This window comes from Embiotoca jacksoni, unplaced genomic scaffold (assembly GCF_022577435.1).
Source record: "Embiotoca jacksoni isolate LCO1_2020_lvr unplaced genomic scaffold, fEmbJac1.0.p SCAF_7, whole genome shotgun sequence".
Taxonomy (NCBI): Eukaryota; Metazoa; Chordata; class Actinopteri; family Embiotocidae; genus Embiotoca; species Embiotoca jacksoni.
The window spans coordinates 827,885-842,745 of record NW_027185425.1 but is presented as its reverse complement, the minus strand read 5'-3'; the positions used below and the strand labels follow the sequence as shown (position 1 = coordinate 842,745).

At 44.7% G+C, this 14,861-nt stretch overlaps 2 protein-coding genes across 2 annotated transcripts in view; both read left to right on the top strand.

Annotated features, from left to right (window-relative positions):
* The window catches only part of macf1a (microtubule actin crosslinking factor 1a), a 228,905-nt gene extending 223,047 nt beyond the window's left edge, over positions 1 to 5,858 (top strand). Inside the window, 4 exon segments of the mRNA XM_069176154.1 lie at positions 346 to 563; positions 2,169 to 2,291; positions 3,568 to 3,673; positions 4,310 to 5,858. Coding sequence (XP_069032255.1) covers positions 346 to 563; positions 2,169 to 2,291; positions 3,568 to 3,673; positions 4,310 to 4,557 — 695 coding nt within the window. The 3' untranslated portion in view covers positions 4,558 to 5,858.
* A 4,226-nt stretch (positions 5,859 to 10,084) lies between these two features.
* bmp8a (bone morphogenetic protein 8a) overlaps positions 10,085 to 14,861 on the top strand; it is a 93,925-nt gene continuing 89,148 nt past the window's right edge. The window contains exon 1 of the mRNA XM_069176379.1: positions 10,085 to 10,850. Within this exon, the coding sequence (XP_069032480.1) occupies positions 10,307 to 10,850 (544 nt within the window). The 5' untranslated portion in view covers positions 10,085 to 10,306. The remainder of the gene's footprint in view (positions 10,851 to 14,861) is intronic.

The window sequence follows — 14,861 nt, the reverse complement described above, 5'->3', positions numbered from 1 at the left end:
TGCGTATCCAGTAAATGAACTTCCTCCTACCTTTTGCACTCAAAGCGACCACACCCTCACTCACCTGTCCCCTAAAACAAAACAAAAAAAAGGACCCAGCCAAAGTGCACTTACCACATCCTGAACCCCTGAAGCCCCCCACCCACCCCACTCCAAACACCCGCTCTGCTCACGTGCACTCTCCAACCAAAACACGCACCGACGCCGATGTCTGCCGCCAAGGAAGCACTGACTCTCTCCCTCACTCTGCTCGCTGCCTCTGCTGCCCCCTGCTGGAGGAAGACTGTGAGTCCACGCGAGTAAACCCAACTCACCTCCCTCCTGTGTGTCCGTCTCTCTCCGCAGCGCGAGGTCGCACCAACCTGGAGCTCCGGGAGAAGTTCATCCTTCCCGAAGGAGCGTCTCAGGGTCTGGCGGCTTTCCGCTCCCGGGGCCGACGCTCCAAGCCCGGCTCCCGCAACGCCTCGCCCACCCGCTCCTCCTCCTCGGCCTCCCACAGCGGCGCCTCCCTCCCCTCGGCTCCCTCCGCCCCCGCCACCCCAACGGCATCTGCGTCATCCAGGGTAAGAGCTGACATCAGCAGTTTGCCTTTCGGTGTCAGAGTAGATGAAGGATCTGTCTTTCAGGGACTCGGATGTCTTAAATGTTTTTGTTTTTTGTCTGTCACGCCACCACGACATTTTTTTTTTGTTGCTTTCTCACAACATGTTTGACAGAGCAGACAGTGTGGTTCTGTAGGAGTCCTAATAGCTAACCTGCTCTATATCTAGTAAAGTACTTGACATTTATTTTGGATTTAATGTCAGCTGTGATTTAGAAAACATTAAAAGTCTGAAGTTCTGATTTGCAAAACTTGCAGGAACCTCATGTTCAAACTGAAATAAAACGCAGACGACAGAGTTGTCAAAGACACTTTATGCACCATTATGAACACATTAAATATCAATGCATAATTAGTACAGGAGAAATGAGCTTTAAAGAATACCATTATTAACAGTAAATAACAATGAATAATCACTACAAAAGAAATATTTACATTTTTAAAGTTAAAATGTGTTTATAGATCATAGAAAGAGACCCACGTTATATATGAAAAAAATATAGAAAGAAGCCTTTTGCGGCTGCAGAAGGAACTCGTTGATAAATGTAATAGATGTAATAAATGTAATAAATGTCTGTAAAGGATGTCTGTTGGGGCTGAAAAGGAAATGTGGAGTAATGAAGAAATCGTCTTACCAGCAGCCCAAAACATGCCTCGATCACAGCGATGCACTGTGGGAAATGTAGGCAGCAGGTTTCTACAAGGGAGGAAAACGACAGCATCTCTTGGTTCTGCTGCATTGACTGTGACACTTGTTAAAATGATCCACTGCGAGTCCGACTGTTTCAGAAGTACGGTGCTAAATTGGTGGATGTTTTCTTTTATTTGATCGGCTCGTTGAAGGCTCTTAAAACTCAAACTTGCAGTATGATTTGTCCGAAAGCAGCAGAATAGCCTGTTGAAGGGGAAAGAAAGCATCAAGCTTAAAAAGTACCTTCGCATAAGACTCACTCACAGCAATACAAATCTGAACATCACACTCATCTTCTGTATTCATTTCAAATAGAAGAATCTTCAATCAGTCAAAAGCAGTTATTTGTTAGTGATGTTTTCCACTCGTCACCGATGTTTGACATGTGAATCCTGAGTAAAACCATTACTGTGTGTGTGAATATATATGTGTGTGTGTGTGAGAGAGAAACTGCACATTTATGTGTGTATTTTTATGGGTTTATGTTACGCATTGATCATTTGTTGTCATCCTGTTGTTGTTGTTGTTGTTGTTATTGTCAAAAATCACCACATCCTTAACCGTGGAATTTTTTTTGTTGTTGTTGTTCTTTGTTTTTTTTCTTTCATCTTTTTCCCCTTGTTCCTGTCATTCCACCCTGCTAACCCGCCTTCAAAAATGTCTTCAAAAAATGAAAAAATAAATCATCTGCTCTTACGCAAAAAAAAAAATCGCTGTGCTGTACTCCCTCGCAACCCAACGGCTCCTCCCTTCACCTCCGTAACTCCCTCCCCACCCCCACCCCATCCACCCCTCCACCCCCTCTTCTCTTCACTTGCTTCCTCCCTGTGCTGCTTTGCTCTCCTCCTCCTTTCCCTCCATCCTTCCTCCCTTCAGTCCTCCCATACTCACTCGCGTGACTATGCCAAGCCCTGGCTGGCACACAGTAAAACTCCAACGCCAACCAAGTGCCACTGCTGCCCAGACCTCGGTTACAGCCACACCGCTCCTGGGCACGAGGTAACACACTCACCTTAACCACCCACCCACCCACCCACCTACCTCCCCGCCCGCCCACCTCCCCGTCCCACCCGAAACCCCTCCCCCACTAAAACGCGCTAATGCACTAACGCACACTCCGCCTCGTAGAGAGTTTTCCTGTAGCCGCTGTCGTGTGATAAAATGTTGTTTTTCATGTTTGAGTATTAGTTGGAAATAAACATTAACGTGGCGAAGCTGAAACCAAGAGGACGAAGATTTGGAGGTTTAGATCGAAGCGGTTTGTAGTGACCATATTTAGACGCGCTGGGGGAGGAGCCAGCGGTGGATCCGGACTCGATCTGATTGGAAACCCGACAATACTACGTCCCGCCCACCGATAGCCGTGATTTGGCTGCACCACAGCCCTGTCAATCAAACAGACATGCCCCCATAAATATGGCTTTTTGAGGCCCATTTTCTAATCAATGACGGGAATATCTTCAGATGGACCGCCAGAAAACTACTAAGAAGGAGCAACTTTAGCGAACAACACCGAGATAACGTGGAAAAAATGTATTGACTTAGAATTTCATGAGACTAGTTGAATAAGAGTCTATGGAGCTGGAGGCTTTTTGGAGCCGACCTCTAGTGGCACTCGCTGGTATTGCAGCTTAAGTCACTTGCACTAAGATCAGAGGAGGCTCCGACCACTTTTATAAAGAGTAAACTGTGAAGGATTTGACTTGTTAGACTTTCATTTTGTCCTCACGTTATATTTTTTTGATAATCGATTTATTGTTTAAAGCTGCTGTTTTAATCAATACATGTGAAAACAATGTGAAAGGTGTTGCACGTAGTGATGAACCTGCAGAGGATAGTTGATTTGCTTCCTGTCATAGCTTTACATAACAGTAAACTGAATATGTTTGGTTTTTAGACTATTGGTCAGATCAAGAAAACTATTTTCTGAATTGGCCCACCGCTCTTAAGAAAACTGCAACAAGCATTTTCACTATTTCATAGAATTAAACAACAATGAAAATAATCCGTGTCCACACACAAACCTCTTCAATTGAATAGTAGCATTAAGAAGTTTGTGGATATTTGTGTTAATACATTTCTGTGTGTTTAGTCCCCATTTTGTTGTTTAATATTTGTTTGTAGCTCTATTTGTATCCATGTGAATGTGTTGTTTGTTTATGTGAGGTGTAAAAATGTGTATGCCGTGTTAGATTAGCCGCGTGTGTCTGACACGTTACAGTCGGCGGTAACAGTGAAGCTGTCCTCGGCTGATGTTTCCTGTGTGCTCCTGCAGGGGGCGCCGTCGGGGTCCAAACTGAAGAGGCCGACCTTCCACTCGAGCCGAGGCTCGCTCACCGGAGAGAACGGAGGAACGCCACACAGCAAACCGTCTCGAACGGGTGAGACATCAGTCACGTTTATGCTTTGGACGTGTTACGTTCAGTCAGTGGACATTAAAGGTCCCATATTTTAGATTCTGTTGTGTTTTTTTTGCAGTCTTGATATTTATAAGATAATATTTTAGGGGAATTAAAGTACCCAAATCTATCTTAGTATAGTTTTACATCTCTTTCGAGTTATACCAAGAACTGTTTTTTTTGTGTCTGTGCCTTTAAGGCGCATTGATATCATTGACCGTCTCCTCTGATTGGCCGACTCTTTTCTGAGTGACACACCTCCAGGCCAATCACCTGATTCTCCTCAGTTTTTTAGCTTGCTAGCTTCACGACAGAAATAAATTCTTCTGCATAAAAGTTTGGACATATAAGTAGCTGAAGGTTCAGCGTGAGTTTGTGACATCACAAACTGACAGCAGTCCAAAGGGAACAGTTGCTGAATGTTGTCTGTGTGCGTTTCTCTTATCGACTGAGTGTTTTGACACATTGGACCTTTAAAATTAGTTTTTCACCTTTGTCGGCCAATTTTATTTATTGTGAAAAATAACAGTCTACTGCCGTGCTAGCAGCTCTCCCAAAGAGACATTTCCTACTTTTTAATCCCCCTTTTCCTCTCCATCCGTCCCGTTTCCCTCTCAGATCCCAAGCGAGGGGCGTCCACAGCCAGCGGTCCGACCAGCCGGGCCGGCAGCCGAGCCGGCAGCAGGGCCAGCAGCCGCCGCGGCAGCGACGCCTCCGACGCGTCGGAGCTGCAGGACGCTCGCTCCGTCTGCTCGGACGCCTCGGACACCCCGAGGCGACCGGGCAGCGGTGCCAAACCCTCCAAGATCCCCACCATCTCCAAAAAGGCCCCCAGCCCGAAGACCCCGGGCTCCGCGAAGAAATAGAAACCCGGCCTCGGAGAAACTAGAACAGCACCGTCATCCTTCACAGAGGGTGGGGCCACGATCTCGGGTGTAGCAGAATCAATCTGGACATCCATCCATAGGGCTTGTTGAAGTTTGTGCACTACGACTGATATTTTCCAAGAGGGGGAGGGGAGGAGGGAGAGAAGGAGATGGACGAGCTGAGTGAATCTCCTTCTCACTCTTTCCCCGGTCTCTCAGACCGACTGCAAAACACGCAGGAGAGGAGAAGCGCCCTGGTCCTGCAGCCCCGGGCCACAGCCTGCCGGGTCAACACCGACTCTTCCCCTTTAAGAAGCGACCCCCAGTTTGCCTTCAGGTCTCCCGCTTCTCCTCTCAGAAGTTCCCCACCAGCGCGGAACCAAACACCGACGGACTTGACGTGATGCTGCCTTACTTTGTGTTACAACGCTTCCGTCGTGATCCGACAGGGCGACCAGACAAAAGTCTTTAAACTGCTTTATACCACACTGACACACAAATACACACATTTTAACGCAGAGGCGGGGCAGGGAGGGGAACACACGCACTCACCGCCACCACGGCTGCAAAAACTCAGCTCAAATGACATTCAGGAAAAAAAAGACAAAGAATTGTGGGTAATTATTTTGGCTTGTGGGCCAGATGCCTCAAGGATGAGTTAAAAAAGAAAATATGCAACGACTGCCATGTCGCTTCTCCCTTGGACTGGTTGGCGAGGAAAAAAAAAAAAAAAAGTCGCCTCAGCAGATCTCAAGTGTGGAGGAATTTCTGTCACACAAACACACACCGGCTAAACCTCGGACTCAGAGGATCGGTGGCGGCGGCGGCGGTGCTGCAGCTGAGGGCAAACACTCACACACTCGAACACCGCAGAGCAGACTCCTCCCGACCGCTGGAACGTCCAGATCAGCATCGTGTGTGCATTTCAGCAAAGGGCGGTGCGGTTTTGTCACATGCCGGCTTAACAATCCGACACACGGGGGAAAAAAAAACAATCCACAAACTGGCAATAGACGGGACTATTTTTATGGCGACACGCTCAGCTTAACAGCACATTACCGACAATATACGACATGCGTAAACCTAACCTGATGTTAATGACCGTGTTCGCAGAGCTCGACAACCAGCATGCACTAATTGTCTCTTCCTCTGCAGTTCCACCTTAACGCTGTGTTGCCCTTAGCGACCCGGCAGCACATACCCAACACACATAAAGTGGTGTGTATCATGTGTGTCTTTGTTACAGGTCATTGACTTGAGTCACTGTATGCAAACATTTTATTTTGCGAATGTTATTATTATTTTAAAAAAAAATTTCCTCGTTGTTTTCTGGTTAATTTATAATCCAGTTGTACTTTTGTTTTCTAGCTTGAAAGAAAGATCTATTTATTTTTCAGTTTCATGTAATATCACCATTCGCAAAGAGTGATTTAGTATTAAAGAAATTGTGAAGTTTTTTTTGTTTTTTTTGTACCAAGACGATGTCCACTCTGCTCTTTTGACATGACTCGTGTGTAAAGTGTGTTTCTACTCCGTTGTAACATGACATTATTCACTAGGTCGCTGATTCTAGTGGCAGCCTTGTTTGTTGAATTTTCTTTATTGCTAATGACTACACTTTCCTGACCACGACCAAAGGGGTTTGCCCTTCATGTGTAGAGAGAACTCCAACTATGAATGACAGGGGGGCCTGGGCCTGAGGACCAATGAGAGGGGCTTTCCTCTCTTGGCGTCCCTCCCCAGCGTCTCTTCTTCTAGGCTTTTTTTCAAATGTCCCGTCGCTGGCGGGGCCGAGTTGTCTCTGTGTTATCTCGGTGTAAGAGATGAAGTTTATGGAAACTAATGAAATTACATTAAGAAAGAAGACATCTTAAGGTGATTTTTATTTATTTATTGTCTCTCTGAGGGAGGAGAGGAGGAGTCGGGGCTCAGGAGACGAGTCCGCCACCTTTTGATGCTGTGCTACTCTCAGTGTGATGATAAGAACATGGAGGGCGGGGGTGGGGTGGGGGGGGGTGATACTAGGAGTCAATTGTGTAAAAGTAAAATGAAAAACTAAAATTATAAACAACTTTTTTGTTCTGTTTTTGTATTAAAAAATATGCTTGCAGTAAAACTGTCTCTCGTCTTTGATTTATTGAACTTGATTTATTATTAAAACTAAAAGCTGCTCAGTTTCTTTTGTGAATGTTGTGTGTAAAGGATTAGTGACGGAAAGTTTTCTTTTCAGCAAAAACACATTCAAACATCTCTCATGATCATTTAATTAAGAAACTGATTGTCAAATGAATTGATTGCCCTCTGAAATTAAAGATTTATTTCAATATTTACATTATATTATTTTGAATGTTTTGTACAAAAAAATTATTTTGTCAAATTTGGCAGAATATTTGGGCTTTATAAGTGTGTATCAACATTCATACTAGTGACACTGCATGTTTTTATTGTGTATATAAATAGATGCAACTTTTTCAAAGTGTTTTTTGTTTAGTGATTTTGTCACATTTTCATCCATATTTTAAAAGATGCCGTGTTTTATGTCTCGGACTCTGTCTTCGTTACAGCAGCAGCATTAATGTACACTTGCATTAATTGCCTTTTTTTTTTTTTTTTTTTTTTTTTTTGGACATATTTTGTCCCATTTTTTATGGTTATTTTTAGTTATAACTTTTTGTCATGGATTGTGCCCATACGCAATCCTCGCTTTTGACTTGGTAGGAAAATTTTTTTTTTTTTTCCATGATTTTGTTTATTAACAAAATACATTTCTTTCCATTTTCTCTGGTGTGCATGTGCGTGCCGACAGTCACTCATGGCTGACAGCAGACCACAGACTCCGAGGCAGCGACCGGACATTTCTAGGTAATTATCCGAGATAAGGACACACCCGACTGGATCTTCACTTCTGTGCGCAGACGGGAGGTAAACACGGGGGAGAGGGTGGCGGTGGTTGAAAGTCATTTCAGTAATTTGAACTTTCTAAGGTCTCTTCTTCCTCCACCGTGTTGTGTTCGTCCCCTCGTGATGTTCTCGATCACAGCTCTGGTTCGTGTCAGTGGGAGACGGCGATGGAGGATTTGAAAATAACTTTGTCCTGTTTATTTGGTGGCTCCACCGGAGATGATGAGGTCTGAGTTCACCCTCTGCAGCTGTGTGTACACTCACACACTCCTCTCATTTTCTGTCCACTCTCAATCCGTCTACGCCAGTCCTCCCTGCAGTCCATCTGTCATCCCGGACTTCCCTGTCTGATGACAGTCCTCGCTCTGTTCCACCACTTCTGTCTCTCAGGAATGTCATTTTTCATTTTTCCTTTGGTTTATATGGTTTCAAGGGCAGCGGCCCCCCCCCTCCCCCTCTCCTTCATTCCCTCTTTTGTCGTCACTCCTCCTTCACTCACTCCCCGTCTGTTCTTTCACCTCCTCCTCCTCATCTCCTCTCACTCCTCTCTCTTTTATCTCTTCAGACAAAAAAAAAAAAAAAACTCCCAAAAAGTTGCAGATGTGCAGAGAAAAGAAAAACAAAATGGGCAGAGCGTTAATTCCTGGCATTTGGGAGTCGCCCTTTCGGCCAGGACAGAATGAACCATGGTCAGTTTGGTTTGGTCAGTGTTATTCATGCCTTTCAAAGTCACCACAAGTACCAGGCTGCTTTGAAGAAAAGAGTACACAAACACGAGCTGGCACAGGGCTGAACCTCACTACTATATTTGAGTCATTTCTTCCCTCCGAAGTCCTTTTGGTTTAGACTCACACACACACATACGCCGAGTGTGTGTTTGCATTAGGCCGGCTGCAGGGCGAGCTCCCTGAACGAATGAGTAGCTTCATGGGAAATGGTGTTACACAGTGTTCCTCAAAATCTGCTGTCTCATAGCACAAGTGTCCAAAGTTGTGCAAGTGGGTGAAATGTGACCACTCGGGGTTCAAATTTTCAGTTTTATGTTCTTTTAGCAGCTAAACACAAAACTTCAAGTGACGTTGAGAGATTTTAAATTGGCAAGGAAAAGAAGAAAAAAAGACGTGTCCCCCAAAACTCGTAAAAAAGTGAAAGGTTATCAAACAAGTCGGTAATATGACGACAAAACACATCAATGTAGGCTGAATTCAAAATGTAGTGAAAGCTAATCAAACAAAGTTAGTGAGTTAATGCTAATTTGAAGTCCTTGTATCTTTTTCTTTTTTTATATATATAATATTAAGAGAAACAGTCTTCATCCACTAGAAATAGTTTTTGTTTTTTTTTAACTTTATTTTAATCCTTCACAGCTCAACGAGGCATTAGCTCGCTAACTTTTTTTTAGCAATAGCTTTCGAAGTGAAGAGCTTCAGCCAACAAAGATTTATTCAGTGATGCTACAGAAGTAAGAAGCTCATGTCGGTGATATTACATGATTGGTAGTTTTATGATGGAAAATAAACTAGTGCTAGCCACATAGTCCTCTAAATATCGATGAAAAATAGTTTTAAAAAGAAGTTTCGTTTGTGTAAAGTTTTAATTTATTTAAAGATGTTTTTTCTAGCTGATTGAATGTTGTCGATGACGTTTTTACACCTGATTTGATAGATTTATTTACAGCATTATTTACTCTCTTTTTTTTTGGACGTCTGGTAACTTCTTACGAACAGTCATCTGGCCTCACACTACTTGCGAGCAGAGATATTTTACCATTAAACAGAACATCAGGCCACTCGACGTCTTTTCCCGCCGAGCCGCCCGTCTCAACGTTTCAGTAGCGATGAAAGGAAGCAGTCATGAGAGGATGAAACGATAGAGGGCCGGAGGGAAGAGGGAGAGATGAGGTCTCCCAAAGAGACCGCTGGGAGGGGTGAAGTTTAAAGACTTGAAAGGAGGAGGAGAAGTGGAGGCAGCGAGGGAAACTCCCTCCTGGTTATGAACAACTTTTCAGGCTTCACTCGGCTTAGCTCACACTGAGCTGCCACAGAGGAGAGAACCATGGAGGAAACCTCCCGCCTCACCCAAGGAGTACAATCAGGAAACAATTTCCGATTTGATAAATTGGATTAAGGAAAACATCTGGAACCCCAGAGACGCGTGGGTGGGGAGCGGCCATGAATGGATGAATAAGTTACTGAAGGATGACTGGATAAGGGCTTCCAGCGGTGATTGCTCCACAGCGGAGGATTCTCTCCTGAGGGTCAACGTTGACTCACTGCAGGTGTGAACTTCTTTTATTTGCTCGTGCGGTCAAGGAAAACTCGGATCCGACCTGGTGACACGGCTCGCAAAACTTCACTCCAATTTCTGAGGCACCTGCTCATCACTGAAATTTCTTTCCATCTTCCGAGTTTACGACTTCAAAGCGTGGAGCGGACTTCCATAGGGGCATTGTTTGTCTATATTCAAAACACGGCAAAAAAAAGCTTGTAATTATGCTCTCACTCTCATTATCTCTGTTTCTTCTGCTGCACCACTGAGAGGTGAGCGAGAAGTGGGTGAGAGGAGGTATTTCAGATTAGAGAAGGTAGACGAGGGAGGGAGGGAGGGAGAGATAAACAGAGGCAGTTTGAGGCGGTAAACACGTCCTGTGCAGAGCCAGCTCTCTGCTAAACACACCAGGCACAGATCAACACTGTATTCGTCTGCGGTGACTCCGAAACACTCGGCAGACAAACTGGAGTGAGCGGGAGCCGCTCTGGTGGTCAGACCGGTAGCACCGGAGCACAGCGGATTGTTTGTGAGGAAAAAACTTTGGATTTGCCAACAGAGAAGAAGAAAACTTTCAGCCATGGCTTCAGACGTCTCCTACAGCGTCTCCTGCCTTTGCGGCAAGATCACACGGCAGCACGTGAGCGGCGGCCGCAGCATCTTCCAGCTGCAGGCCAGGTCCACCTCCGCCCGCCACGGGCCTCTCCTCCACCCCAGGACCCTGCTGCTCCTGCCCCTGCTGCTGCTGCTGCTCGCCCTCTCCCTGTGGAGCCAGCAGGCCGAGGCCGTGGTGCACTCCAGCTTCCGGCGGCTCAGCGGGCGCGAGAAGAAGGAGATGCAGAAGGAGATCCTGACCATCCTGGGTCTCCCGGGGCGACCCAGGCCCCACCCGCCGCTGCGTCCGCCATCCTCCGCGCCGCTCTTCATGCTGGACCTGTACCACGCCATGTCGGTCGACGGGGAGGACGACAGGAATGAAATTATCGTGAACGGACCCGGCGTGGGGAGGTTCGGAGGGGCGGCTCAGGTCAACCTCGCGGCCCTGCCGACGCTCAGCACGCACACGCCGCCGCTGGGGACGGTGGTCAGCGAGGCCGACACCGTGATGAGCTTCGTCAACCTGGGTGAGTAGTAACACGGTTAAACTGGTGATTCATGGAAGGAACCCTCAGCCACACAGGAAGTGATGTAATTCTGTAGAGTTTGTACGATAAAAGCTTCATTCCAAAGACAGAAAGAGCGCCACCTACAGAAACTCTAAATATATTTCGGGGAAATCTGTGAAAAAGTCAACAGGAAAAAGGTTAACAAAATAAAAGCACGTTCATGCTGTCGAGAGACCATTTTGCATAATTTGTCGGTCTGTTCGAAGTGTTCAGAAGACAACTTTGTGACATGAAGACTTCACAGGACAAGAAATAGTCCTGAACACAACTCCATATAAAACCCCAAATTATCGTTTTTACACTTCAGTTTATATATATTTATGAAACTAACAAGTTATAATGTGATAATTAATCATCTTAAACAGATGTGATTACCTTCAGATGGAGCTGTTCTTTAACATCTGTACTGTACAGCTGTGAGAACGGCATCAATCTTTCTTTCTTCAAACTTCCAGCCATAAAGCAAGTACGAGTTTTTCTTCAAAATGTCAGACGATTCCTTTAACCTCAATTAGAGAACATTTTTATCATCAGTGCTGAATGACAGAGCACTTTTTTTGACTTTGCGGTTTGGCTATAAAATGTAAACTTTCAAGGATAAAATTACACTGTGTGAACCTGATGACACGGACAAAGTGACATGTCGGTGCCACCAACATTTTTAGTTTGTTTCAGTTCGCCGCTGTGCAAATTTCCACAAAGCGCTCGTCCCCGCAGAGCGGATTAAACCCGGTCAGTTGGTAGTTTTCCATTTCAGCTCGGCCTCAACCCGCTGCTGTTCCCGGCAGAACGGCCTGAGAGGATTCCTGGTACGATGTTTGACAAGGAACAGGGAAAAGTAGGAAGGCTTCATTATTAAATACGCATCCTCTCGTGCACGTTTCAAAGTTTTCTGCTTGTTCACCAGTCGACTGAAGAGACACGGGTGTTCGAATGTTTCTCAGAGATTAAAATCCTCATCGGTTGGTAGGAATGGATTCTTTTGTATTTGCTTAAATTGTTCAGTGATGTGGTTAATCAGTAACTTGGTGCTACCAAGCAGGGAGTCGGTTTACGTGGAGACATTAACGGTTGTAGGCGACCGCCAACTAGTCAAGTTGCAGTTAACGTGTGTGTCTTTCCAGATTCATACAAAATATGTAATGAAGACTTTGGAGGAATTTGTCCAATAAAGCGGATTCGAATCGAACGTAGCGTTGTGACCATGAGAGTAGATGATACTTTAAATATGGATGTTGAAGCAAAGAAACGCCGAATGTCTTCAACCGGACCGCACAGAAGGTCGATACAATCAGCGCAGTTTCATGGTGGACACCAAAGATTAGTGTCGCCATATGAAAGATGGTCAGAAGAAAGGCCCGGATGTGAGGTCACAGCGACCCCTTGACCCCCAAAAATCAAATCAGTTCATCGTTGAGTCCAACTGAACGTTTGTGCCAAATTTGAAATTAATATCTCAATCTGTTTCTGATAAGATACAATGTTCATGATAATGGGACAGATAGACCGTGACAGTGACCTTGACCTTTGCCCCCCAAAATCAAATCAGTTCTTCCTCTGGGCCAAATGAACGTTTGTGCAAAAAAAATTAAGAAATTCCTTCAAGCCATATATGAGATATCACATTTATTAAAATGAGACGGGCAACCTGAAAGCCCGTTAATTTTGCGAGCAATTCAAATTCCCTGAAATTCTGCTTCTAGAAGTTGAGAGTTTCCTACTGATGAAAATAAATGTTGGTGTCTTTTGATGAAACAAACCATTTGAAGTCTCCACGACTCATCAACAAAGCTCAGGATGGAAATTATTTTAATTATGTGTAAGACGTCGCGATTGACCTCCCAGACCCCGTGTGACTATTTATGCTTCTATCAGCAGCAGCCCGACCGATGCCTATCTGTCAGAGCATGGAAGTTAAACATCCTCCTCTCAATCACTTCCTTCCTCCTGCTCTTCTGGACTTTGGATTTGTGATCTGCACGCAGCTCACCGTGAGAAACGTTGTCTTGTCTCCCTGCTCAGGAGCTCTAATGATCTCAAATGAAGGGTTTCCTGTTCAAAAACTCTGCTTTGTTATGGAGGGAAAAATGCACCCTGAAATTTATCAGTCAGCGCTGCAGGAACACAGCATCTCCTCCTCCAAACCTCCACCGTTTTGTAAACAAAGGTGACTCATGCCTTTAATATTGACCCCACGGCGCTCGGCAGTGTTTCCTCTAAAACGCTGGAGCTTTCATTTGATGCTGAAATCCCATAAAACTTAAAAGAGCAGCTGAACACGAAATCAATCTACAAAAAGTAATAACTGCAGTCTAACTGTGACCCTAATGCAAGAAATCAGTCCTCATGTTGTTTTTCTACTTAGATGTTTTCTCCATAAATCTTTAGAGAATGTCAGCAGATCCACTGCTAATATTTAGTTTCTATTTTAATCACTAATCTAATCAGTGTGTGTGGTTCGTGGAAGTCGAATCAAACAGGCTGCGTGAGGGTGTGTGTTCCTTCGCACATGTAATGGGAAGACAGCTGGTTAGAATTAAAGGACCCACTGACACACAACGAAAAAAAAAAAAAGCAAAAAAAAAAAAAAAGCAAACGGTCCGAAGCGAGATGAAAATACTGGTGTGGAGGGAGCGACTCTAAAAATACCAGGCAGAGCTGCAATTAGTGGTGTGTGTGCTGAGCAGCTGCTGCGGTTCAGGGCACTAAGTGTCTCTAATTACTGCAGAGTGTGTGTGTGTGTGTGTGTGTGTGTGTGTGTGTGTGTGTGCTGATATGAGAACGCCCAATCCATCAGGGGTGTCCTGTCCTTAGTATCTCTATTTACCATGCATTCAGTGTGTGTGTGTGTGTGTGTGTGTGTGTGTGTGTGTGTGTGTGTGTGTGCGTGCGTGTGCGCCAAAACCCCAGTGACCAGAGCTGTTTCGTGTCCCTGCAGGGTTACACACACACACACACACACACACACACACACACACACACACACACACACACACACACACACACACACACACACACACACACACACGGATACACTGCGCGGGTGTTTCGGTTTCATGTTAGGATGTGTTCTAGGAGGGTGTGTGTTCGCCCGCTCACCTCCACATTTCCATATTGTTCTTTAAGGGGACACTGCTGTTGTCAGAGGGAGGAGCTGCCGACGTGCCCCTCAGCAAGGCACTTCGTTGATCAGTGTGACGCAGGATGATGGTGAAAAAGAGCAGACGTGCCTCACGAAGCATCTGAGGGCAGATTAAATGACAACTGGCACACAGGAGAAGTTGTTACGGAATTATTTTTTTTAAATGTATTTTTACTCTTTGCTTTGCAGATTTGGACTCAAAATCTTTTTCTTTTTTTTTTTTTTATGAGATGTACAAACATCCAGTTACTGGGCTGAGCTGATATCTACTTCTTCCTCAGTGGTAGAAAATAAATGGAAAGTATCTGAGCACAATGTTCTTTGAAGAAAACCAAAAATTGCGTGAAGAGTGAGAGATGTTTGACACCTTCGGCCATATTTTAATGCAAGATGGTGGAAATATTCCACCAAAACAAGTTCCCTCATTTTACAAAGGCTGCAAAATGAATGTGATTAGTTTAAAGAAATGGAAACAAGCCAGTGTTTCTTTTTTATTATAATTTCATACATGAGTGCGGCCACATCTTTCTCCAAATCCGGCTCAGTGTGGTGGAGATACCGGCTTCCAGCGTTAGGGCCACATTGAGGGGATAAAAAAATGTGAAGGATTAAAAAAAAGTGTACTTTTACAATATTGAGAATAACAAAATGTCATGTTGAAATGTCAAGAATGAGGTTGAATGTTTCCCGAATAAAATCATATTTTGATGTTAAATCCTACATAAACGCCTCTTATAATAATCAGAAATACTTACTTTTGAAACTTTATCTGGAGATTTGACTTCATTCAGATTTAGACCCCAGGATTTCATTGTATTATTTCCACA